The sequence below is a fragment of the Narcine bancroftii genome, chromosome 8 (genome assembly GCF_036971445.1).
Source record: "Narcine bancroftii isolate sNarBan1 chromosome 8, sNarBan1.hap1, whole genome shotgun sequence".
Lineage (NCBI taxonomy): Eukaryota > Metazoa > Chordata > Chondrichthyes > Torpediniformes > Narcinidae > Narcine > Narcine bancroftii.
Window position 1 is genome coordinate 142,661,084 of NC_091476.1, and position 26,782 is coordinate 142,687,865.

At 44.1% G+C, this 26,782-nt stretch overlaps 1 protein-coding gene across 6 annotated transcripts in view; it reads left to right on the forward strand.

Annotated features, from left to right (window-relative positions):
* The window catches only part of LOC138741290 (sestrin-1-like), a 96,863-nt gene that overhangs the window by 43,186 nt on the left and 26,895 nt on the right, over window positions 1-26,782 (forward strand). For 4 of the 6 annotated variants that reach the window (XM_069895123.1, XM_069895124.1, XM_069895122.1 and 1 more), the window contains exon 3: window positions 19,550-19,615. In XM_069895123.1, the coding sequence (XP_069751224.1) occupies window positions 19,550-19,615 (66 nt within the window). Of the gene's footprint in view, window positions 1-8,128; window positions 8,237-18,807; window positions 18,915-19,549; window positions 19,616-26,782 lie in introns of those variants that run through there. The other 2 variants (XM_069895127.1, XM_069895128.1) reach the window with 2 other exon arrangements.

The window sequence follows — 26,782 nt, forward strand, 5'->3', positions numbered from 1 at the left end:
AGAGGATACTGAATTGCAAAGTAAATTTATTGTCACTGAAACTAAACCAAGAAGATTTTGAATATTCATTGAAGAATTTGGTATTGGATGAGGGAGATCTGTAATGGACAATGTTTAAAACTTTTTTTATCACCTCTAAATACTAAAAATGTGATGTAACTGAACTTCATGACTGCAAATTTAATCCTCGATAGGCAAGGATTTCCTCAACCTGGCAATGCTATACTCTTTGTCCACGAGTATTCAGGGGTACTTTAGGATCACTTGAGGTTCCAGTGATTTTAAATTTCAGTGATTTTAAATTTTAGGCGTACAGTACGTTAACAAGCCCCTTCAGCCCACAAACCAGTGTTGCCCAATTAACCTACACCCCTGCTTGGTTTTGTAGGGTGGAAGGAAACTGGAGCCCCTGGGGAAAACCCACGTAGACACGGGGAGAATGTACAAACTCCTGACAGACAACGCGGGATTCAAACCCCCGTCGATGGCGTTGTTACAGTGTTGCGCTAACCGTGCTGCGAGAAGCTAGTGTTACTGGGATATAAAGGCAAAATTCGCCATAGTCTGACTTTGATCATAACCGATGCACTGCCAGATTATCTGCAAGATTGGTTGGGAATGATAACAAGTTTCTGTATGACATCTGAAAGTAATATCCAGACTCATCCCACCCTAGCTGCACTCTTCACCCTTTTCCTATGGGAAGTTTCAAGGAAGTGAGATCACAGACCACCAGTTTCAAGGTCAGTTGCTTTCCTCTTCTAACACTGGACAATGAAAATTTTGCTTCTTGAACACTTTTGGGTGTATTTTATGGATTTTGGGCTGTTGATCCTGATAATCACCTTACAATTTTCCTATTACATACCATTTTTAAATATAACCTACTTTTGTGATTTCTTCTCGTATTTTAAGTCTACTAGAATATTGTCCACAATGCAAGCTGTTTTGGTCAGTCCAAGCATGTCTGGGCATTCACTCAGAGCAGGTACTAACCAAATCTTGTCTTAGGCCTTGGAATGCATGGAAGGCATTTAAAGATTTTGCTGAGAATTTTCTTGGCAACCAAAGAGCACCAAACTACGTCTAGCTGATTGACAACGTGCTTCGAACATCCAAAAGCATTAAATGCAGCATGTCATTGAAAATTCATTTTCTGCATTTGCTCTTGGATTTCTTCCCTGCCGATCTTGGTGCAGTCAGTAACGAATGTGTGAAAGGTTCTTTTGAAAGTCTTTTGAAAAATTTGTTGTCCAGTGTTATCCTCAATGAACAACACAAGCAAAACTGTTGCCTTCGTACAAACTGATCTCTTTAAATCTACATTTCTGAACTGTTTTACTTGCTGAACTATGCATGGGATATCTTGCTAGGCTGCTCGCAAAATTCCCTCCACCTTTGCACATATGATGAACTTAATACAAAAAATGTTGAAAATACTTAACGGGTAAGGCTGCATCTGTGGGAAGAAAAAAAACGTGTTTCAGGTTGATGATCAGAACTGGGTTGGATTGAAAGTTTGTTGACCTGGAGCATTTATTCCATTCCTCTTCCTGCAGATGACACTTCATCTGTTCAGTGTTTTCACTGCCTTGTGTATCCAACGTCAGCAGTTTGCAATAGCCTTTGCATAAAACAAGTGTTCATGCTTGGTTATGTGTAAAGTACAGGCATATAATGAACCTGATTGGTGTGTCTTGACTTTCATAATGTTAAATGATAAAGAAAACATAACTGAGACCTATGGGATTGGGAAATTGCATTTGAACTGGAGATGAAAGTTTACTAATGTCAGTAATTCTTCATGGGAACTGGGTACAAATTTTCTGCAGGGAAATTCCAAAAACCAGGCATCTGGAATCAAATGCCACATCTGGAGTTTCAGGAACATCTAAATGATGAGGAAAATATTGACACATATGCCACTTCCAAAACTTGAATGTCCCCTAGGTTGGGAAAACTTAATGGCACTAACTGCTGGAGAGGAAAAGGTAGTCCAGAAGATCTCAAGCTCTATGTTGGAAAGTGAGTGGAATGTGGATGACTAAGTGAGCATTTATCCAAAGTTGGGCTGTTTGGAATGTTTGTGTGAATTTTTTCAGATTCTGATTTATTGTCAGAGTAAATACATGACATCTCATATGACCCTGAGATTCTTTTTTCCTGCAGAAGTGGCAGAATTACCATTAATTGGGAGTGCAAAAATAACTACACAGCATAAACATGTAAACAAAAGAATTGTAAACAGATAACAAATGTAAGCAAACTGTGCAATGCAGAGAGAATATAAAGAAAATAACGTGCACAAGTAAGAGTCCTTAAATGAGTCTCTGATTGAGTTTGTTGTTGAGGAGTCTGGTGGAGGGTAGCAGCTGTTTTCACAAAGTTGTTAGTGTGTTTGGTTCAGGAAAGATCCCAATAACTTAAAATTTGCTCACCCTCACCACTTCTGATCCCCCAATGATCACTGGATTGTATACCTCTTGGCTGTTCTTTCCTGAAGTCAACAATCTGCTCTTTAGATTTGGTGACATTGAGTGTAAGATTGTTATTGGTGCATCATTCAGCCAAGTTTTCAATCTCCATCCTGTACGCTGACTCACCCCCTTCCTTTACACAACCCACTACTGTGGTATTGTTGGCAAATTTGTAGATGGTGTTATTGTTGTACAGAGCCCCACAGTAGGAGGTGTGAAGTGAATAGAGCAGTGAGCTAAGAACACATCCCTGTGTGGCTCCGGTTCTGATGCAGATTGTGGAGGAAATGTTCTTACCAATCTTCACTGAGGTCTGGAGGTGAAGATATCCATGATCCAATTACACAGTGGGGTGTTAACTTCCAGGTCTTGGAGTTTGCTTATCAGTTTTATGGTGATGGTGGTGTTAAATGCCAAACTGTAGTTGATTTAACAAGCAGCCTGATGCATGTATCTTTGCTGTCCCGGTGTTCCAGGACTTTGTGTAGAGCCAGTGAGATGGCATCGTGTAGACCTGTAACTACAATAGGTGAACTGGAATGTATCTGAAGGGCACTTCACATGGAATAAACAATCAAGAGATCCAAGGTCTAAATAAAGTAGTGGAGTGCTGGTTCATGAAGCAGTATGGAGCTGTAGTTTGGCCCACCAGGTGTTCTGTGCTCAAGCAATGGCTGTGGTAAATGAAGATGTAATTTGAGGAAATTGTGGTTAATGCAAAACTGGATGCAAGCCAAGAACAGTGAAACAGAAAAGTCTGCAGATGCTTTGATTGTAGTCAAAGCACTAATGGTGGAGGAATTCAGCTGATCTTGAAGCATTCATCGGAAGAAAAGATGCATTACCGACCTTTTGGGCCTGAAGCTGCAAGAGTCATGGAGTTCCTCCAGCATTTCTGTGCAAACCAAGGACAAGACAATGCAGGAATGGAAGGGTCATTGGGTCAGTTTTATAGCAGAAATAGGCCCTTCAACTTGATTTACCCATGACCCAAAGCCAGTGCCTGCTTGGCCCATATCTTTGCAAACCTCCCCTATGTGTAACTGACTTTTAAACTTGGTCATTGTGTCCATCTCTATCACTTTTCCAAATACCTGCCACCATATGTGTGGAAATTGTCCCTTTTTAACTCTTTCCCCTCTCAAATTTATGACTTTTTTTTCCCCAACGATGGGAGAGTCTGACCTTGTCGATTTCATGGTTTTGTTCATTTCTATAAGGACCCACAGATCTCCCATGCTTCAGAGGGAAAAGTCCCAACTTATTAAACCTTGCAACTCAAGTCCTTCTGCCCCTCCCCCATGAGTAATTTTACCCCTATGCTTAATGACATAAAATGTGGTTGATACCCCAAGTATGAACTTACTACATCTTGTAGAGTTTTAATGATATTGTAACTTCTGTAAGCTGTTCCCTAACAGAATGTTAGGGAATGTTTGTTGCTGCTTTCAAGGAACTACATACCTTTACCCCTAGGTCTCTGATCTACTGCACTCTCCAGTGCCCTATTATTGTGTCTGTGGTGTGTTTAATTTAAATAATTTTAAAAATGTTAAATTTTGACATGCAGCATGGGAACAGGCCCATGAGCCCATGCCACCCAATTGACTTACAAACCCCCAGTATGTTTTGAACAGTGGGAGGGAACCAAAGCCCCTTAGGAAAACCCTGTGCAGGCATAGGGAGAATGTACAAACTCCTTTCAATCAAGAGAAGTGGTGTAGCTGCATTGTGGTTGGTAAGCAACTATATTTATCTCATGAAAAGGGGAATCCTTGGGCATGTCCAAGATTTGGGAAGAGAGAATGATTGGTAAAACAACCCTCAGTGACTCTCTTTATTAATATTTATTTTTAGTGTAAATACCTATATACTGTGTTTGTGCATCATTTATTTGACTGCTTTGTCGGTACGTGTGTTTGGCACTGTACTGTGCCATGAACTGGAGAATGCTGCTTTGTTGAGTTGTGCTGGTACCATCAAATGACAAATAAACTTGATTTGGAAAAGGGGAGAAAATTTCAACAGGCAGTCTACATTCAATGGAATTGAGTCAAGGGGAGAGGGTGCGGAGGACGAATGTACCAACATCATTCCTGGAATTATTCGAGAGATGGGAGTAAACGAAGTCTGAGTCGACTGCACCACCAATGGAATGCCACTCTGCTTTGAGTAGGGATGTGCCTATGGTTTACCATCCTGCTTTTGGGTTGCCAAGGTTGTAGGTTGGTGTATTGACGACTGTGGGTGGGTCAAAAAGGATTCTTATCCTTACCTGAAGTTCTCATTTCAAACACATTTCAGCAAACTGGGAGGCTTGGCACAGGACAAATAAATGTCAGAGAGTGGTAAACTTCTGGAATTTGATGCTGTGAGTGGCTCTGGAGGCCAGGTCATTGGGTGCATTTGAGGCAGAGATTGATGGGTATCTGAATAGTCAAGACATCAAAAATTATTGGGAGAAGGCAGGCCTGAGAGGGAGAATGGATCAGCTTGTGATGGAATGGACTCAATGAACTAAATGGCCTACTTCTGGTCCTATTCTTGAGGTGTTATGCTAATGAACACTGACTTGGACAGGATCCACAACTCCAGAGTCTTGCTAGAGAAGGCTTCCAAAGGATACAGCCTAGTTGGAAATGTGGGTAGAGAGTTGGCGATTGAATTTAACCAAGACAAGTGAAGATCTGCTCTTTCAGAGGTCAAAGGCAAAGTGTATGGTTAATGGCATGAAACCTGGGTCCATTGATGTACAGTGGGGTCTTGGGATAAAAGTCTGTAGCTCCTTGAACAGGAGATAATGGAGATAAAGGCCAACGCCTTCATCAGCCAGAATACTAAGTTGCAGCTGTATAAACTACTGGTTAGGTACACTTGGGAAGTTTTGGCCACTGCTTTGAGTAGCTGACTGTGGAACCTTATCAAAAGCCTTGCTGAAATCCATGTATATGACATATACAGCTCTGTCTTTTTCAACCTTGGTCACTTCTTCAAAAAACAATCTGATTATTATTCATGACTCCCAGTTACAAAACTGTGCTGACGAACCCCAATCAACCTTCGTTCGTCCAAGTGCATGTATGTTTTCTCCCTCTGAATACTCTAACTTGCCAAGCACAGGCTCACTGGCCTGTCATTCCCAGACTTTTCCCTGCAGCTCTTCTTGAGTAGAGGCACAATATTTTCTACCTTCCAAATCCAGAATCTCACCTGTACCTAATAATGACTCAACAATCTCAGCCAGGGTACCTGCAATTTCCTCTCTAGCTTCCCAGTGATTACCTTCATATGTATCAGGAACACCACAACTTAAATACCATCTGTTGGCAAGATACTACCCCAAGTTCCCTAGTCCTTGTCTCTTTCTCCACAGTAATATTGGGGACCTTACCCATCTCCTTTGGCTGTACAATTGACTGCATTATAAAATCTCGGGATATCTTTAATGTTATCTACCAGAGCTAACTGCTGTCTACTCTCTTTCTCCCCCCCCCCCCCACAATTACTTTTTAAGGTTGCTCTCAAGCTCCTGAAACTCCTCCCAGCTGCTTGTACATGTTTTGTGTCTCTTCCTTCCCCAGACCCTGAATCTCCCTCCTCATCCAAGCTTCCCTATGCTTGCATGTCTGAATGTGCTCTTTTGCTTCTTTCTCTCTGACTGTAAAGGGTGCTGGACAGCAGACTAAAGGCAATTTTGTGTAATGTTACATGACAATAAAAGGATCTTGAATTGGCAAATTGGCTGTCACAAACATTGGCTAAAGGTCCTGTTTCCGAATTGCACTTCCTCCTTGCTGTCACGGAGCTTGGTTGGAGTCACTAGTCAGGGCTCTATTCAGTTTCCGAATACAGATTAGAAAAATTCTGGCCACTGCCGATTGTTGAATATTGGAATCAGAATTTATTGTCATGAACAAGCCCCAAAATTTGTTGTTTTGTGACAATTACCAACATTCATATAAACCACCTTCAAAATAAATTAAAAATAGTCCACAAAAAGTCAAAGTAAGGCAACGTCTTTGGTTCATTGATCATTCAGGAATCTGATAGCAGGGGAAGATGCTGTCCTTGTGCTGCTGAGCGCTCGTCTTTAAGCTCCTCTATCCTTTTCCCCCAGAGCGTAGCAGAGTGAAGAGGCCATACATGGTGGGGTTCTTGAGATAGAGACTGCTTTTCTTAAAACACCACTTCTTGCAGGTGTCCTTGATGGAGTAACGTCTGGGGCCCGTGATGTTGAAGGCTGAGTTCACAACCCTCTAGAAATTTTTTCTTGCCCTTCTGCACCAGACAGTGGTGCAACCATAACGCAGGTCGATGTATTATGACCCTGATTGTGTCTTGGTTAATATTCTGTACTAATTGGAGGGACATCGAGGAGTGGGACGACCTGCTCATTGTGGGACGTGTACAATGGTGTGACAGCTCTGGGCAATGTAAAAAGTTATCTCATAGTCAAGACGCAGCTTCTGGCACAGGCAGAGAGCTACTGCGAGGAGCAAGCACGTGATTGGCTGGCGACCGTGCAACAAGGAACGTCAGCGTGGTCGGCCTTGGTGACGCTGGGACAAAGTAGCGTTGACTTGAACATTGTTGCCATCTACAGCCAGCCCTCATTGGTCAAGGGGAGTTCGGCGTCCGCCAATCAGCGTCCTGTGATGGAAATAGACAAGCTTGTTGCTTGGTTGAAATTTAATTCTCCCTTCACCTTTAGTCTCGTTCCGCGATTCTCCCCAAATCTTTCCTCCTATGAAAATGCCTTGTCTCCCCCCCCCCCCCCACCGGCCTGCACTTGCAAATTTGCAGATAATGCTGCGATTTTATAAAAAGTAAAACACTAAAGTCTGTGGAAGTAAAGGGCGTAATGGAGGGGGAAACTCAGCAGGTCAAACAGTGTACAGGATGGAGCAGATTTTATCGACGAGGTTGAAAGGCTACGAACTGAGCCGAAGCAAAGTCCAGGGATCTCCCCCATCAAATGCTCTCGGCTGACAAAATAGACCCAGCAGTGGGGATTGTTCATGCAACATCAGGTTCCCTTGTGGATGGGGACAGCGACTGCTGGAGGAATTCAGCCGGTCTCGCAGCGTCCACTTTCGTTTCGGGCCAGAGCCCTCCTTCAAGGTATGAGCAAAAAACGGCCAAACATCTTGATTAAAGACGAGCGATTAAGATGCTTGCCTGCCTTTTTATTAAATAACTCGGGCCTGAATCGTCGGTAATGCATCTTGACCTCCTGTGGACGCTGCGAGATCTGCTGAGCTCCATCTTTTAACAACATTCAGCGTCTGCAGACTGCCGTGTGGATGGGCAAGTCTGGAGCTTCACTGCTCCAACCACGGGGTGTATGTGACCCCACTCCGAGCCCCCTTTTAAGTTGGGCATGTCACTGTGCAAATTAATGGAACTGCGGGACGAACGCGGCTTTCCCTTCCCCCGAACAAGTCCAGGGAGTGCGCGATTGGCAGGGGGCGGGACCAGCCGGGCGGCAGGGGGAGCGCGATTGGTGGCGGGCGGCAGGGGGGCGGGACCAGCTAGGCGGCAGGGGAAGCGCGATTGGTGGCGGGCGGCAGGGGGCGGGACCAGCCGGGCGGCAGGGGAAGCGTGATTGGTGGCGGGCGGCCGGGCGATTGGCCGGGGCGGGGCCCGGCGGCCGGACTATACAAGGCGGCGGGGAATGGGGAGGGTTGTGTGCGGCCAGCATGGAGCCCCCGCTGGAGGTCTACCTCGCCTGTGAACATTGCTTGCGGTCCCGCCTCCAGGTGAGTCCGGGGGGCGGGGGTCTGCGGAGGGTCAGGGTCACCCCACCCTTCCCCTCCCCACTCCACTGATCCGCGGGGTCTTGAGGCTGGGGGTCAGACAGATTCCAGTCACACAGCCAGCGGTGAGCTGCCGAAGAGACCCAGCCGGCCGGGCAGCGTCCGGGGACGGGGAAATGGTCATCGTTTTGGGTCGAGACCTTTCCTTTCGACTAAAGTGGGAAGGAGAGTGGGCTCTCCGTCTCTGTCATATGCACTTCCCTTATTTACAATTGATATCGCCCCTTTCCACTTTAAACTCAAATGTTGACTCTCCAGCAGCAATAAAATCTAAGTGACAATAAAGCCCTAAATAAAAATCTTAAACAATGTGGAGGGTATTTAAACAAGATCTGGTGTGGCTTCTTGTCTCTTATAGAATTGGAGGGACATTCTTCTAATCAGCATTTCCTGATTACATCTACCTGTCTGAACTGCTGCCCTTCATTATGCTGATTACATTTGGTAAAATACTCCATTGGCTGGGAATGGTTTTCGTCCCAAAGCTGAATGGTGTAAGTTTGTTTGAGGGAAGCTCGCTGTGTAGCTGGCCCAATACCTTGCTGTTGAAAGAACCATCACAAATGCAGCCCTTTCTTCAGTTTGCACCCTCCTGGACAGTTGTTTCGTCTCCATGATTAATTTGTACTGAATTTGCACCCATCCAAAGCTGAAGTACCTGCCAACGGCACTGCTGTTCAACCTGGCCATTCCCCAGCCTGGTATTAAATCACTTGTGCATTTGCGCTGAGCAATCTCTTCTTGGCTATAGTTAACTTTGAGAACATTATTTTCAGCATCGAGCTGTATTTCCTAGTGCCTCATTCTCCCTGCTATCTTCTTCAGCGATTTGTAAAATCTGACAGCTCAGCAACTTTGCAGCCCAGCTGAATGTCTGAGTTGAGACTAGGTGCTGCAGGAACTAAAGATGAGTGTTTTCCAAATGATTCTGCTTTCGGGATAGTACAATACCAAATACAAGTTTGAACCATTGATCTAGGGAGGAGTTTGACTCTCAGCATGAGGAATTTAAAACTAATACAGTGCTTCCCCATATCTGAAGTTTTGAATACTAAAAGATTCAAAAACGGAACATTTTTGATGGTAAAATAGCTCAAATTGTTCTGCAGAAGAAGGGCCTGTAGACGACATGGTGAAAATGTGTGATGTACTTATTGATGGACTAGTGCAGCATGGATTCAATACAGAACAAGAAATCGTGTCAATTTATAAAATCAGAGACTTCTAAGATAAAAACCATTGTTGTTGAGGCAAATGACATTGGAGGAAACATTTGAAAAAGCCATCAATGAGAACTTCTAGTGTTTGGTGGTGCATTTATCTTATAAGTAGAAATCAAGTTGTTTTTTTTGGTATGTATTAAACATTATTTCATGCTCAAAGCCTGTTTGTTTGTTTTTTGTTTAACTGCTGATACAAATAAACTGCTGCTTAAAGCCATTATTCCAATAACTGGAAAAAATCCAGTAACAAGTGTTTTGGATACAGGGAAACATACTGTACCCAGGCTGTCTGATCTCTGGGGGACCAAGACTTTCAGTTAGCTCTCTACTTGCCTGAGGAAAGGGCTGTTAGACACTTGGCATTTCCACACCCCTCAAAGAAAAATAATATGATTTAAACCTTCTTGTGGAAGCTTTTGTCTCTGCAAGGGAATCTGGTAAAGTTACAGCCTCCTTTGTTCCAGAAAGAGTGGTCCTAACTTCTCCAGTTTAGCCACGTAACTGCATTCTGATTCCTAAAATTATTTTAAATCTCTTCAATCCTTGCTCAACTTCTATATTTTTCCTGAAATCTATGGACCCAAAACTAGGTAAAATTTTATATTTGTGCCCAAATTAGTTTGAGCAAATTGTGCATCTTTCTGTATTTGTACAAAAAAAATTCTAAAGGGCAAGTGTATTTGAACTATTTGGGCAAAATTTTGCAACTAACTGATTGCATTTTTTCCATTTTGCATCCTTTGCTCTACTTGATTGTTGGTGCTTCGTAAAGGAGATGTTGGTGAAAAGGAATGGTGCACTAAATATAAGTTGTGCATTTTTCCCTCCCCTCCCTCACATGCTTCCTGCCACAACTGAATTTCACCTTGTTCAATACAAAAGCAGTGAACAGACATGGATCAAACTGGTTAGTGTAAGTTTGGATCTAGAATCTGATGTGAACCATTCTCTTGGTGGAAAGCATTCTTTGCTTGTTGGCACGCTGACAACCGACTTTGACTGTGACAGCACAGGCCACTGCAACTCTTCCAAGACACCTTGTGCACTAGTTCTGTCATGAGTGACCCATGTCCTGAAATCAAAAGCACAGGGCTTTGCTAAAACTATTCCAACATCTGCCTTTTCCTCCCCTTCACAAACCAAAGCTGGCTTTTGCTCCATTTGGTTTGCAGGCTTATTTGACAGAATCTACTTTTCTGCAATAAGATTTAACACTTTGTGCTGTCTTTTTTAAGGGTGTTTATTTTTATGGTTGTAAACAATGCTTTCAAGCAATGAAAGAAACCATGTGTTATTTCAAGATGGTTCATGACCCAAAAACTTGTAAATTAAAGCATTCATTTTTATTGCATCAGTTTGTTGTTTTATTCCCACTGAAATCACACAAATCACAAGTGGATGAGCCTGAGTTTAATAGGTTGGTTCCTCCATGACTGAGGGATTGGTTGGTCATCCTTGTGCACACCCCCGCACCCCCCCCCCCCCCCCCCAAACATGCCTCTCTGTCACAAAGTTCACATCTTGATCTTGAGCCCAGAAATTGGGTCCATCTGCCAAACGTTCCGTGGAGAAGGCCATGCAGTGTGGCTGAGTGTGAAAATGGATTCGTTCATGATTAAATAGTGGGGCAGACATGATGGGCTGAATTGCCTATTTCTGCAATAAAACCAGTCTGCAGACATAGTGGTTGAAGTAAAAAGACAACACTGGAGAAACTCAGCAAGTCAAACAGTGTCCTTTATGTAGCAAAGATAAAAGTACATAACCAACATTTTGGGCTTGAGCCCTTCAAAGTATGAGCAAAATGTAGGCAGGTGCAGGTGCTTGCCTACGTTTTGCTCACGCCTTGATGAAGGACTCAAGCCTGAAATGTTGGTTATGTACCTTTATCTTTGCTGCTGAGTTTCTCCAGCGTTGTGTTTTTAGCCTATTTCTGCTCCTTTATCTTGTAGTGCAGTGCTATTGTCAGCCCTTTGCATAATGTTTTTGGAAATTGTTGCCTTGAGTGCATTAAGATATTGTGACATTGTTTTGATCAGGAGCAAGGGAGAAAAATAGAGAGTTCTGAGTGTGAGATGGGAAAGCTTTCGTTTGTTAAGTAGGTTTGTAGAAGTTGGCACAACCGACCTGTGGGCTGAAGGGCCTGTAATGTTTTCTGTTTTTCTGTGCTTATACTTAACCTAGGGGCTGGAGAAGGTGAAGTGGCTGCCTGGAGCTTGGGTTCACTGCTTGAGCAGGGAGAAGGATAGGGGAGTGGAGGAGGTGGTGGCACCCATGGGTCCTTGAAGTGACTCTGCTTCTCCTGCATTGGTAGTGGGGCCTTTTTGAGCAAAAAAAAGTAAGCACATTTTGTGCACATGATCATAAAAGATTCTAGGGCATCAAGACCCGGCTGCTGACCTTGCGGAGCTCCCAACATCACGGCCACTGACCAGAAAGATAACCCCACCAAGCTCCCGACAGCACAGCCGCCCACTCCAACCCGGGCCCTGACACCCCTCCCCCCCCACAAACCCACCGGTCCTCCTGATGCTTCGACTGTCAACTCTAATGCTGGATCTGCAGGAGAAGACACTAGAGCCTCCCATGCTGGCTTGTACCACATGGCTCCCAATGTAGACTGTTACTGGAATCCTGATCTCGCTATTGGATCCCACTTACTTATTATTCCTTCCCTATCCTCCTCCTATACCTCTCCCTACTCTATCCCCATCTTCCCAACCCTCAGTCCTCATCTTTTCTCCCCTTTGACCTCCGTAACTCCTCCAACCCCTCCCCGCAACCCCCACCTTCCATCTCCACTCTTGGACCTCCCCAAACCTCTCCCCATCACCCTCCATAACACCAATTCCCACCCAGACCCCTGCTTGGTCTTTACTATCCCCTCTGACCTTCCCCCTCTCTGAGACGGAGTTCTTGGTCCTCAGCTGAGGCTAATTTTCATCCCCCACCACCCACATATCAATGTTCCTCGCAAGCCACAATGCCGAACTCCTCTTCCGTAGCCTCTGCCTCTGGGCTTACTTTCATGACCATGACTCTCCACCCTCCCCCCCCCCCCCCACCCCCACCCCCACCCCCACACAAGACCCTTTCTCCTGCTTCAAGCCTTCCTCCTCCTAGACATCTAGTCCTGGCCAGCTGCCTGCTCTGGACCTTTTTATTTCCATCTGCTGCCTCAACTTCACCACCCCCCCCCCTTTTATTCTAATGTTACTTCCTCTTAACACTCTGCCCTCCACTCTCTCCACAACAATCCCAACCTCACCATCAAACCTGAAGATCAGGGTGGTGCTGTTAGGGTCTGGTGCACTAACCTCGAACTTGCTGAGGCCAGTCGAAGCTCTCAGACACCACCTATCGACCTCTCTCATGGGTACTCACCACTACATATCAACCCACTGTCTCCAACACCACATCTAACCTCATCACCTCTGGTCACCTCTTTTCCTTCCCCACCCCCACATTGCCCATTTCAGCCTCCTACCCAAGATTTACAAACCCACCCATTATTTCTACCTGCACCTGTCCAACTGAACTAGTTTCATCTCACCTTGACTCTATATTTTCTCCCCTGGTTCAATCCCTCACCACCTTCATTCACGACACCTCAAATGCCCTCCATCTCCTCAATGACGTCAGATTCGCCGAAACAGACCACCTCATCCAGTCCCTTTATACGTCCATCCCCACACAGAAGGTCTGAAATCACTTCGCTTCTTCCTGAACCAAAAACCCAACCATTCACCCTTTACCACCACCCTCCTCTGCCTGGCAGAACTTTTCCTCATTCTAAATAACTTCTCCTTTAATTCATCTCACTTTCTCCAAATTAAAAGAGTAGCCTTGGGTACCTGCATGGATCCCAGCTACCCCTGCCTATTGTGGGCTTTGTGGAGCAATCCATGCTACGTGCTTACACAGGCAAGAGCCCTCATCTCTTCCTCCAATATATCGGCAACTACATCGGGGCAGCCTCATGCACCCACAGTGAGCTTGCCAAGTTCATCCACTTCGTGGCCAACTTCCATCCTGATCTCAAACTCGCATGGTCCAACTCTGACAACACTCTCCCCCTCCTGGATCTCTGCCTTCATCTCTGGAGATAAGCTTTCCACCGACATGTACTACAGACTGTCTAACTCCCACATCTACCTTCACTACACTTCCTCACACTGTCTAATAGAATCCCACTCATCCTCATTGACCACCCACCGTATCAGCCTCCGCATCTGACACATTATCCACCGGAATTTCCAGCCCTTACTACAGGATGCCACCTACAGACACATTTTTAAAATTCTCCTCCCCTCTCTGCTTTCTGCAGGGATTACTCCCTCCTTGATCCCTTCATGCATTCATCCCTCCCCACCTATCGCCCCGGCACCTTCCCCGTGGCTGCAGAAGGTGCAACACTTGCGCCCACATCTCCTCCCTCACCAGGGCCCCAAACAGGCCTTTCAAGTGAAGCAACACTTCACTTGTACATCCACAGGACATATTGCTGCGTCCAGTGGTCCCTTTGTGGGGTTCTCTACGTCGGAGAGACTGGTTGCAGATTGGGAGATCGCTTCTCTGAGCACCTCCTCTCCACCTGCAACAGCAGCGACCTCCCAGTAGCCAACCGTTTCATTTCTGAATCACAGTCCCAGACTCGCGTCTGACCATGGCCTTGTGTGCTTTCCCACCCTGATCACCCACAGATTGGATGAACAATGCCTTATTTTCTGAATGGCCAGATGGAATTAACATCGACTTCTCTGCTTTCTGTTAAACTTGCTTGCCTTTTCCCCCCTCCCCTTTAATGTCTTTCCAGTTCTTCCCTCCCTTACCCCCCCTTACTCACCCAGTCATCTCTCCTCCCCCTCATTGCTGTTGTTCCCTCTCTCCTTTCTCCATCTTTCATCTCCTGCATTTGCCACCCTCCTTCCCCCCTACATTTTTGTTCAGACGCCTGCCGGCATTCTCTCATACCCGATGAAGGCCAAAACGTTCATTATATATTTTAATCTTTGCTTCTTAAAGGACATAGTTTGACCTGCTGAGCTTCTCCAGCATCTTGTTTTTACATCAAGACTAGTTTGTCAGGTGTTTGTCATATTGCTGGGTTTAGCATTTGCTGTGCATAAATTGGCAGTAGTTTCCTGCAATCGAACAGAAACGAGCTTTGAGGTGTGATAAAATGAGAGGATATAGGAGCACAGTCCACTCTCCTCATAAACTAAGGAGCCCACCAGAAAGGACAGATGAGATCCCTTTTAACACAGAGCAATAAGTTTACAGAAATTGGCTTCGATCATGGCTGTAGAGACTGAGCTCATCATCTTCTGCTTCAGAGACTGTGGTTCGAAGTGACCCATCTTGATGCTTGCTGAAAGTTGACAACGATGACATCTATTCAGTCCTAGTTTAATGTACATTCCTTCCGACTGCCTCCAATGTGTATCGACACTGGACTCTTTCATTCTGTTCATTTACCAGAATTGAGAGTTGCTGGGAAAACATTGCCTGTCTTAGGTCGTGCATCATCTGAATAGAGTTCAGCTCCATCAAGGCTGAGATTTAACCATGTTGTTGTTCTGTAGTTGTTTTGACCAGTTTTGATCAGCACAGGAAATTTTCTGAGTGGCATCAATGAGTCAAAAGCTTCTGGGAGTTTCATTACAATTCCTCTTTATTATAATCTATTACTTGCATTTAAACTCACAAGCTGCTTAAACTCCAAGTTCTTACTTGTTTCCAGATCAGAATCCAGTTTCTACATGCTGAACTACAATCTCGTGCTCAGTAACTTTACCAGGGTGTTATGGCTCCTGTAAGATGTGTTGCAGAGCTGATGTCTACCAGTAATACTAGTGACAATGTCTCTCAACCCTGAAACTAACCCATTTACCCATTTTCTTTCCACAGATTCTGCTTGTCTTGGTGTTTCCATTCGGTTTCTAAATCTGAATGGCAGATACTATTGGCTAAACTCCCCTCCCTGTGTCCATTCTGACGAGGGGAAGAGGTTTTCGTTATTTTTAACTTGTAGTATAAAGAAAAAAGGTCAAGTTTATTATAATTTGACAGTACAAGTATAATCTGATGAAACAGCATTCTCGGTAAACAGCAAACACGAAGGAATGCGACCGGACATAACACACATATTGTCAAACAATGCATATGCAAGACAAGTATTTCCCCTGTATAAATAAATAATTTTTTCATTAATATGAGAGTCTCAGATGATTAACGTGAGCAGTTCCTTTGGTCATTCAGCATTCTCACTGCCTGTGGAAAGAAACTGTTGCTCAGGTTGGTGGTGCTGGCTCTGATCCTCCTGTATCTCCTCCCTGATGAGAGCAGCTGAAAGACGCTATGTGCAGGGTGGAAGGAGTTCCTCAATGATTATGCGCACGCCCTTCAGACAACAATCCCGGTAGATCATGTCGATGGAGGGAAGGCCGACTCCAGTGATGCTCTCTGCCACTCTGATCATCCTGTGAATTTATTCCCCCCCCCCCCCAAACAAATTTCTCTGCAGCAACCGTACTCCACTGTGATGCTGCCGGCCAGGAAGCTCTCTCTTTCTTTATAAAATATTTTTAGAGTTTACCAAATATTAAAAAGCAAGATAAAATAATATGTATTTCATCCCTTAATGTTAATTGTGATTATCTGTTAAAGCAATTGTACATATAAATCAATAAATTACTATTACAACAAATCACATTATATCTTAATATCTTTTTTTTTAAAAAAAGTATTATACAGGATATTTATAATTAAACCAACAAATCCACTTATCTAAAAGAAAAATATCCTAAAACTAATCCACCCCCAACCTCCAATCAAGGTTACAAGAAAAATAGAAAGATGGATCAGGTCATGACCTCTAGAAGATGGATGGAACAGCCCTAGAGCACCCAAATCCTCTAAAACCGGCAATTATAATAATGTTCAATAGATGGGTCACATATCTTGTCAAACTGAAACTTTTTATCTTTAATACTATACTTAATTTTCTTTAAGCTTAAATATGACATTACATCGTGTAGCTTCTGGGCGTGGATTGGTGGGAATTCATCTTTCCATTTCATTAAAACTCCCGTCTGACTATCAACTACTAATAGCTAAAATTTTCTCTTCAGATGCCAATTTAAAAATGTATCTGGTTCATGTGAAAAACCAAGCAGTTAAAGGGAAAGAATCTAATCTTAAAAATCTTAAAATCTTAAAAAGAGTTTAAAATAATCTGCCAATAACTTCGTAATTTACAACATTCCTACCACATATGAATCAGTGAGGCTTCAAAAATGTTACATGTTTCACAAAATGGATCAACATCCTCATAGAAACAGGATACTTTAAGTTAAGACCTGCATTCTATATATCACCTTAAATAAACAGTGCCTTGCACAAAATGAAGATTCATTGATCAAACTAAGAGTGGAATGCCAGTCCTCATCTGAAAAAGTTATATTAAGATCAAGTTCCCAATCTTTTTAATCTTAGCCATTGAGGCTAATCTTAAATCCAATAGGTAGGATGGTTTCAATAGAGCTCCTAATGGCTGACTTAATGGTAGTTGGTAGCCTTGCCTGCCTCAGTGTTCTCTGGAAGTGCAGTCATTGTTGCACATTTCCAACATGTGAGATGTTGAGTGCCCACTTGTTAAGTGAATTCCAAGAAACTTGGTATTCTCCACTCTCTCTACTCAAGAACTGCAGACACTGGCATCTTGAGCAAGCAATGAGCTGCTGGAGGAACTGTGGATCAGGCAACATCCCTGGGTAGAAATTGTCGTCAATGTTTTGGGTTGGGGCCCTCATTCAAGATTCAAAGGGTCCTGACTTAAAATGTTAAATGACAATTTCTACCCAGGGATGCTGCCTGACCCATTTGAGTTCCTCCTGTTCACTATTGTGTGTTTAAAATCTGGTCTCAAGAACTATACCCGATGGATTCTGTCACATCAGAAGAGCTGTGTTTTCTCAGCTCAAATCTTGCATAATGAAACTATGCATTAACTCCTCCTAATTCAGAGCTTAACTTCACAAGTTTTGCAGTTATTGTGGTAATTTGATTGTTACCATTGTCCTGCATATATTGGCTGCATGTGGGTATATTGCAGACTTGTCATTGCGTTCAAATTTACAAGATGGCACTAATGCTTTTAAGCAAAATTAATTTTTCAACATGTCTGAAAAGATTTGGTAGTTATTACACGGCTGTTTGTGGGATCTTGCTGTCTCCACTAACTACCAGTGGTTCTACTCTAAATTTGGTCATTACCTAGAACAATTTGATGGCCTGAAAGAGGTTTGAAGTGCTATAGAAATGCAATTCTCTTGCAGGATGCAGGGCTGTATTTCAGCACGGATTGATCTCTATCAGTAATGAGGCATTTTTCATCTACATTGTACAATCTACATCATACATCTACAGGCAAACCCCTCCCCACTATTGAGAACACTGCCGTCAGAGAGCAGCAGCAATCATCAAGGATCCACACCACCCGGCACACACTCTGTTCTCGCTGCTGCCATCATGAAAGAGGTATAGGAGCCACAAGACTCACCCCACCAGGTTCAGGGACAGCTGCTCCCCCTCCACCGTCAGACTCCTCCACCACAAACTCAATCAGGGACTCATTTAAGGACCCTTGTGCACTTTATTGATTTTTTTTAAAAATGATCTCTATTACACAGATGGTTTCCATTTTTATTGGTTTACATTTCTTTATTTGTCTATATGTATATGCTGTTTGCCGTTATATTTTTTGCAATACCAGTAAGTGATAATTCCACATTGCCCGCAGGAAAAAGAATCTCCGGGTTGTACGTGATGTCGTGTATGTGCTTTGACAAATCTAAATCGAACAATGAGCAGATACTCCAATATTCTTGTTTCTGCTGAAAATCCAGCAAGGCTTAAAAAAAATTCCCAAAAAGCTTTAATAGTGTGACCTCATCGGTCACTCACTGACTGAATTTTTAAAGTTCAGCCCCATTTCATTTCCAGTCATTCTCTTTTTTTTTTGGCCATGGTCCCCTGAGGATTACGGGTCCCCTTCCCTGTAAAGCAGCTGTTTAGTTGGTTTCGACTGTATTTCTCTCCTGACTACATTAAAAAAAAATGGCAATTTCCGTCCATGCCCTTCCTTAAATGTGTAAGGCTGATTCAGACAAAGCTACATATTTTTGCAATTCTGTAAGAATGCAAAGGCAAGTCGGAATTGGCTTTCCAAGCGAATGACGTATCACCCTGAATGATGTAATAAGCAGGAAAGCCGACGTGCAAATCTGCAGAGACATGCGACGCGAACTGATGAGCAATCTCTTGCCATTCCAGGAGAAGTCAGACTTCGAGTCGCCTGGTTCAGAAATGCAATGCAATGTTTGCTTGAGACTAGTGTAAGAGCTAAAGGCTTGTTGTTTACCATTGTTGGTTTGGCTGTGGGTGTCGGTGGTGTTCCAGAGTCTTGAGGCTGCGAGCATTTGCTTTCATCCAGTGCGTATGTGCTATGGACTGGGGGGGGTTAACACACACAGGGGGTGCGCGCAGTTGGAGCGCCTGCATTGACTGCAGTGGCGGGATAGATGGTGGGTGAGACTGATATTTTCTGTTGACCGTTACCGAGGAGATTAAACATTACGCTACTGAAGAGACTGGTCATTTTGATGTTAGACATTTACTGTTACCAAGTTTAAGAACGTTAGCATGGATGTTACAAGTCCTTTTGTGTTAATTAATAAACCCTTTTAAAACATCTGGAATTCATGAATTCCTTGAACGCATCGAAGAGCCCACTTAGCCTCCGAGTGGATTTTATAATGGATAGTCACTAAAGTTGAATATGAATGCCAATAGTTATTGGCAATGATGAGTTGTCTGTGTTTGTATCATCCATTTACCCATGGATACAAATTGGCCTGAGGCTCTGCTGAATCTGTCAACTTTCTGGTTCTGACGCTTCTCTAATCCAGAACAACTGGATTTAAATATTTCATTTATAGGCAAACTTTAATCGATTTTATTTTGTTGTTAGGATCGAAAAGTCAAAATACCTCGCCCAATTGGTCAGGGTCCAAGTTCGTTCGTTCCAGCCAAAGAGGTAAGTGAATCAAGTTTAATCCAACTCTTGCGATTCCATTGAGGGTAGTTCTGTACTGGTTCCTGCAGCGATCAGTGAACAAATTTTAATTATTTTCACATTGATTCTAAAGAACCAAAAAGTTACATTAAGTGATAAAACTCATTGCAAGCTGGCACTGGTTTGGATCATTCCTGTAGAGACAAGCTCGCATCCTGCCTTGGCGGTGAGGAAGTATACATGAACGTTTGTTTTATCTTTCTGGTTCAGAAAGGAAATCTGGCATACTTACCTGATGGCAAGTATATGGGCTGGGGTTGATTGAGGGCAATTTAGAATGGACAGCAAGGGACATTGCTATTGATCTTTACTTCCCCTGAGTAAGAAAAAGACAGCTGAGCCTCAAGTAGCAAAGAGGATCGAACAACCTTTAACTGTATTCCTTTATTTCAAAGGGTTCCTCAAGATTTCTGCCTCTATTACACAGAAATTGTATCATAGAAGGAAGTTAGCCAAACCAGTATGGGACTATCTTGTTGCCTCGAGAGCTGTGCATCTCATTTGTTTGACTTCTCCTATTCCCATGTTAATGACAGAAAATACTGAAAAATAGTTAGCAAAATCCCTATCTCTCTGTCACAACCGCTTCTCGCTGCTACCTTTAGGCACAAGGTATAGAAGCATGACAAGTTCCATCCTCAACATTCATTGGAGCGACTTCATCTCCAGCATCGAAGTACTTGAGATGGCAGAGGCCGACGGCATCGAATACACGCTGTTGAAGACCCAACTGCGCTGGGTAGGTCACGTCTCCAGAATGGAGGACCATCGCCTTCCCAAGATCGTGTTCTATGGCGAGCTCTCCACTGGCCACCGAGACAGAGGTGCACCAAAGAAGAGGTACAAGGACTGCCTAAAGAAATCTCTTGGTGCCACATTGATCACCGCCAATGGGCTGATCTCGCCTCCAACCGTGCATCTTGGCACCTCACAGTTTGGCGGGCAGCAACCTCCTTGGAAGAAGACCACAGAGCCCACCTCACTGACAAAAGACAAAGGAGGAAAAACCCAACACCAACCAACCAATTTTCCCTTGCAACCGCTGCAACCGTGTCTGCCTGTCCCACATCGGACTTGTCAGCCACAAACGAGCCTGCAGCTGACGTGGACATTACCCCTCCATAAATCTTCGTCCACGAAGCCAAGCCAAAGAAGAAAAGATAGAAGCATGAAGTCCAGCATCTCCAGGTTCAAGAACAGTGCACTTGTACACTGTACTTGGGCATACAGCAACCTCTCAGCTCTTGGGTGGTGTCTAACCTGAGTATTTTTAGCACTATTTATTTCTGATTTTCCAACAAGTTTTGCATTTTGCTCACTTGCCACACACTAATCTAATCTCTAATGCTGATGTGGACTCCTCCCTTGATCATTACCTTTGGCTCTGCACTCAACAATCTGTATGTTATCTACAGAGGCTTGTTCAGCTCTTTGAGGGTTAGGGGTTGTCATTCAGTTGTTCTAGAGTTGCCTGTAGTCCAGATTAACTGAGTTTACAATACTTCTTTTTCTTGGTTTTGCCAGATTTGTATAACTAAAGCTTGTATCGATGGTGATTGGAGTGAGACCTCACTCTGAATCCATAGTGTACTTAACTATTGTACTCCAGGCAGGTTCTGCAAGACTTCTACCAGGCAGAATTAGCACTACTCATTTCTAAATTAGCTTGGCAGCATGGGTTCAAAGCACTGTAACATTTGAAGGTTTTTAAACTGCATTGGTCCATTAAAAAGGGTTTATTGTGTGGATCTTTCTATGAGATGATGGGGAGCTGAATTAGTTTATGGCATTGAAAAGGAACACTCCCCTCTACTCAGAATTCCAAATTTTAAGAGGCTTCAATCAAATGTTTCAATATGTGTGAGAATCGGCAAAAAATTGCTTCCCATCAATTTCCAAAATTTTCATTAAAATCTTGAAACCTTAATAGTTGAGGAGTGAGGTAGTGGAGGTGTGCAAGTTGCACTTGCTTTTGTTTCTAGTGCCTAGGGCAGTGCTGTTAGCACAACGCTGTTACAGCGCCAGCAACTCCAGGTTTGAATCCGACGCTGTCTGGAAGGAGTTTGTACGTTCTCCCCGTGTCTACGTGGGTTTCCTCCAGGTACCAGATTCCTCCCCGCTTCAAAATGTCCTGGGGGTCGGAGGTTAATTGAGTGTCATTGGGTGGCACTAGCTCGTGGACCAAAAGGGCTTGTTATCGTGCTATACGTCTAAGTTAAATTAAAATTAAATGTTGAATTAAATTCAGGTGCTTTAAATTTTTGGGCAGATGATACAAGGAGTGTGCGAGGGGGAAAAACCTGCACAGGAATGCTTCAGGTGTGGGAAGCGCTTTCTAGTGAGATCGGGGCTTTCCAACAATCCGAGAGGAACCAGACAGAATCTGTGCATAGCTGTGGAGGTGGCATTGTTCCACTGAGACCCAATACTGATTTTGTGGCTGCTATTCAAATTCTATCTAATCAGACCTTTTGACTTCAACCTCCAGTATTTCCTGGTTCTTTCTGGGTCATTCCTGTAAAATGTTCAACCACTGACAAAGGCTTTTTGTTCTCTTTGAATTTATTACTGACTAGATCATAAGATCTTGCAGTCAATGTGCTGGATGGTAGAAAGAGGTAAACAAGTGATCTAATCATGGTTTTGAGTTGCATCAGCTAAGTAAAACATGAAAATCTGTAGGCAAAAACTATTTCAGTTCTGTGTCACGCTCCCATACTCTGATGTCTTTTTGTGGCCTTATTACTATCCCACCAAGACCACCCGCAAACTGGAGAAACAACATCTGATTTTCCATCTGGACATTTTCCAAGCAGATGCAATAACTTCCCTTCCCCTTTCCAGTTCCCTTCCCTCCACCCAGCCATCTCTCCCCTTAATCGCTGCTATCCCCCCACCTCCCTTACACCTATCACCTCCTGCCTTTGTGACCACACCTCCTCCCTTACTCTTTTGCTTGGACACCTGCCAACATTTTTACATACCTTAACAAAGGGCTCAAGCCTGAAACGTCGGTTATGTATTTTTACCTTTGCTAAATAAAGGACACTGTTTGACCTGAGTTTCTCTAGAATTGTGTGTTTGCATCAGCTGAGTACCTGTTTGGTTTCTCTTGCCAAAGCTGCCTCATGAAAATTGGGCATTACAACTTGCATTGAATAAAGTAGCTGTCTATTACCTGGAATCCTTTATCAGTTCCATTCAGTTATGCATAACTTCAGCCAACGACATCACGGGCATCAGTCTTCACTCCATCGAGGACATCTACACGAGGTGGTGTCTTAAGAAAACAGCCTCTATCCTCAAGGACACCCAGATGAACACCCAGCAGCACAAGGACAGCTTCTTCCCCTCTGCTATCAGATTTCTGAATGGACAATGAACCGCAGATACTGCCTCATTTTATCCTATTTTCTTGCACTACTGTGTATACTCGAGTAAAAGTTGACCCAATGCCCCGACCACATACTCTCACCTTGGCCCTGTCTGTCCGTTCATCTGAGTTCCCAACGCCCCGTCCGCAGACTTGCCACCTGGTCCCGTCCTGGCTATCGGAACTCCCAATGCTTTGAAGGATGCAGGTACTTAGCACAGTCAAAAGTGGCTTGTGTGTAATAATCGATTCCCTCAATTGTACCCTAAAAAATTGGTCCACAAAATTTATATATAAAATATTTATTTTTGTAATGTAATTTGTGGCAATAATTTCCACTGTAACACTGCTGCAAAACACCAATTTTGTGACATGTTCTGGTTCTGAGCTGGGAAGCTGTTGGGAACCTGAGCACTGTAACTTTAAAAGGTACACAATGAGTTGTGGCCATCTCCTGCTAAGGGCATCAACTTGTATGATTTAAAGGGATGTTGTAACTTGCCCTGCTTCTCTGGGTGACTGAGTTTGTGTGTGTAAGGCAGCCAATCTCAAGAGGGGTCCTACGCCTCCCCAGGGACCACAGCATGGGGGTCCTATGGCTTCCCCAGGGACCACAGCATATTTAAATAAAAGCCTGGTTTTCTTTTCACCTTGCATCGTCAGTAGAAGAGGAGCGCGGAAGCAGCCCAGACTTGACTGATTCAAAGGGAAGGGAGCCCATAAACTTTGGGTAGACTGCTGGAAAAGGCCATAGCTGGAAAAAACGTTAAGAATGGCTGGTCCAGTGGGGTCGCTGGGGAAATGTTGGCCAGCAGTGATGGTTGAAAGGGCATTGGTTGCATTTTGTTTTCTGTAGGTGCATCCACATCCCTGTGAGTGGCAGGGACTTATGAGAGGATCAAGGGTCATTGCAGAGAGTCCCTCCGAGTCCTCTCATGAGAGGCCTGTTTGGACATTCACAAATGGGCGGCCGGCCATCTGACTCGTTCACCCCGGTGTTTGTGGGCGTTCCCTGCGGCCGAGCTTCTGAGGTTGCATCAGTGACATTGTTTTGGCTTGAAAGCACTCTGGGTATTCTGAAAAGGATGCAAATGGTACTAGAAGAATGCCTTGGAGTGGCTTTCCCAGCACCTCTTGCTGAGCAGAGGCCAGTTTAATGAACCACAGACTTGGTGGGAATATTTGTCTCTTGGAAATTGTTTTTTTTTTCCTCTTTGTCACAGTCTGCCATGATCAGTGAAACTATCCAGAGTATGCACCAATCCACGCAGAAATCTGGAATTTTAAATTTAGAACTATGTAATTTATAAAATGCAGAAGTATAATTTGCCTTGGAATGTGAAAGACTTGCACTTCTACACTCACATCCATCACATGATCCAAAGCATTTTGCACTTTGTCATTCTTCTGGAAAATAGTTGCTCTTGCAATGTAGGAACACAGTCATTTTGTGCAAAGGAAGCACCCACAAAGTGACTCATGGGTTCTTCAATGCTCTTGATTTCTTCCCACATCCCACAGATCTCGTAAATCAAAGAATCGAGTATAAGAGTTGGGATGTTACGGGAAAGACATTTTAAGAAGTGCGTGGTCAAATTTGGAGAATTGTGTGCAATTTTGGTCACCTAACTAAAAGAAAGATATCAATAAGATTGAAAGAGTGCAGAGAAGATTTACTAGGATGTTGCCCAAGTGAGTTCTTTTCTTTGGATTGGCTTCGCGGACGAAGATTTATGGAGGGGGTAAATGTCCACGTCAGCTGCAGGCTCGTTGGTGGCTGACAAGTCCGATGCGGGACAGGCAGACACGGTTGCAGCGGTTGCAGGGGAAAATTGGTTGGTTGGGGTTGGGTGTTGGGTTTTTCCTCCTTTGCCTTTTGTCAGTGAGGTGGGCTCTGCGGTCTTCTTCAAAGGAGGTTGCTGCCTGCCAAACTGTGAGGGGCCAAGATGCACGGTTTGAGGCGATATCAGCCCACTGGCGGTGGTCAATGTGGCAGGCACCAAGAGATTTCTTTAGGCAGTCCTTGTACCTTTTCTTTGGTGCACCTCTGTCACGGTGGCCAGTGGAGAGCTCGCCATATAACACGATCTTGGGAAGGCGATGGTCCTCCATTCTGGAGACGTGACCCACCCAGCGCAGCTGGATCTTCAGCAGCGTGGTCTCGATGCTGTCGACCTCTGCCATCTCGAGTACTTCGACGTTAGGGATGAAAGCGCTCCAATGAAAGTTGAGGATGGAGCGGAGACAACGCTGGTGGAAGCGTTCTAAGTGAGTTATAAGAAATGGTAAAACAGGTTAGGACTTTATTCCCTGGAGCATAGAAGAATGAGGGGATATTTGATACAGATATTTAAAATTGAGGGGTCTAGACAGTAAAGATAGGTAGGCTCTTTTCACTGAGGGTAGGTGACATTCAAACCAGAAGCCATGGGTCAAGGGTGAAAGGAGATGAGTTTACACAAAGAGTGATGGGAGCGTGGAACGAGCTGCCAGCTAAAGTGGTGAATGTGGGCTCTATTTTAACATTTAAGAAGAATTTGGATTGGTTCATGGATGGGAAGGCTATGGAGTATTATGGACTGGGTGCAGGTCAGTGGGACTAGGCCAAAGGATGGTTCGGCTCAGACTAGAAGGACTGAAGTATCTGCTTTGTGTGGTCACGTTCTGTGTGTTCGTTAATAGTCTGTTGTAAATTTTCCCGAGGGAGATGGGAGAATTTGGGGAGTTGGTAGGCAGGTTGGTCTCAGGGAGCATCGAGGGATAGGATAGCTGTCAGCATTGGGCAGATGGGCTGATGGCGGCATCCTATGCCCTGTGCGGTGTGATTATTGGGTTGTGAATTCAGACACTGGGGCTAATTTCCCTGTTCTTCAGGAAAGTGTTCAGGTATCATCCGTCATTGAGCAATTGGGATAAGTTGTCAAATGGAATCTCGGCCTTTAGTACAGATACTGTATCAAGTCTCCACTCCACACTCATGTCACTGAAGTGAGAGTTTTCTGACTTCAAGAAACAGTACTTCTTGTTGACAATGAACATGTAAATTGTTGAACAATTCGTTACTAGAAATTATGTTAGTCTGCAATTCTTTTGCATGGTGTTAAGTATGATAGCTGTTGCAAAGGCACCCAAATATTATCAAGTGTAACTCCAATAATCTAGGACCTTTGGGACTTGGTGCTGGACCAGCAGATCTTCCACACTATTGAATTTAAATTTAGACATACTGCAGGGTAGCAGGCCCTTCCAGCCCATGAGCCCGTGTTGGCCAATTACAGCCAATTGACCCTATAACCATCTGTTGAGCCTGTTGTGGAGACCGTTCTCAATGCCAGTCTTATCAAATTTGTACAGTGAACCCCCTGATATCCAGCACTAAAGAATTGGTAGATGCCAGATAAGTAATTTTTCTGGGTGCTTGAGACTGCGTGGTGTCTGGCGGACTCACGGCGAGGTGTGTCAATTTTCAACTTGTGTCTTTTACCTATCTATTTCTGATATATTCTGCCAGATAATGGGGGTTTTACGGTACTTTGGGTGAATTTAAATTAAATTTAGACATACAGCACAGTAACAGGCATTCCGGCCCATGAGGCCATGCTGCCCAATTACACCCTATTAACCTATAACCCCTGGTACATTTTGACGAGTGGGATGAAACTGGAGCACCCAGAGGAAATCCTCGCAGACACAGAGAATGTACAGGCTCCTTACAGGTAGCGCTGGATTTGAAAGTGGGTCGCTGGCGCTGTAAC